A 254-nucleotide genomic window follows, 5' to 3' on the forward strand; every position below is an offset into this window, starting at 1 on the left:
CAGCTGGAGGAGATCAACACCAAGGAGGTGGCACAAAGGATCACGGCGGAGCTGAAGCGCTACAGCATCCCGCAGGCCATCTTCGCCCAACGAGTGCTGTGCCGCTCCCAGGGGACCCTCTCGGACTTGCTGCGGAACCCCAAGCCTTGGAGTAAACTGAAGTCCGGCCGGGAGACGTTCCGCAGGATGTGGAAGTGGCTGAGGGAGCCGGAGTTCCAGAGGATGTCTGCCCTGCGGCTGGCAGGTAGGTGCGG

The 254-nt window shown here is 63.4% G+C and overlaps 1 protein-coding gene across 1 annotated transcript in view; it reads left to right on the forward strand.

Annotated features, from left to right (window-relative positions):
- Positions 1–254, forward strand: part of ONECUT2 (one cut homeobox 2) — a 13598-nt gene that overhangs the window by 3201 nt on the left and 10143 nt on the right. The window contains exon 2 of the mRNA XM_017739861.1: positions 4–244. Coding sequence (XP_017595350.1) covers positions 4–244 — 241 coding nt within the window. The remainder of the gene's footprint in view (positions 1–3; positions 245–254) is intronic.

This window comes from Corvus brachyrhynchos, unplaced genomic scaffold (assembly GCF_000691975.1).
Source record: "Corvus brachyrhynchos isolate BGI_N302 unplaced genomic scaffold, ASM69197v1 scaffold297, whole genome shotgun sequence".
Taxonomy (NCBI): domain Eukaryota; kingdom Metazoa; phylum Chordata; class Aves; order Passeriformes; family Corvidae; genus Corvus; species Corvus brachyrhynchos.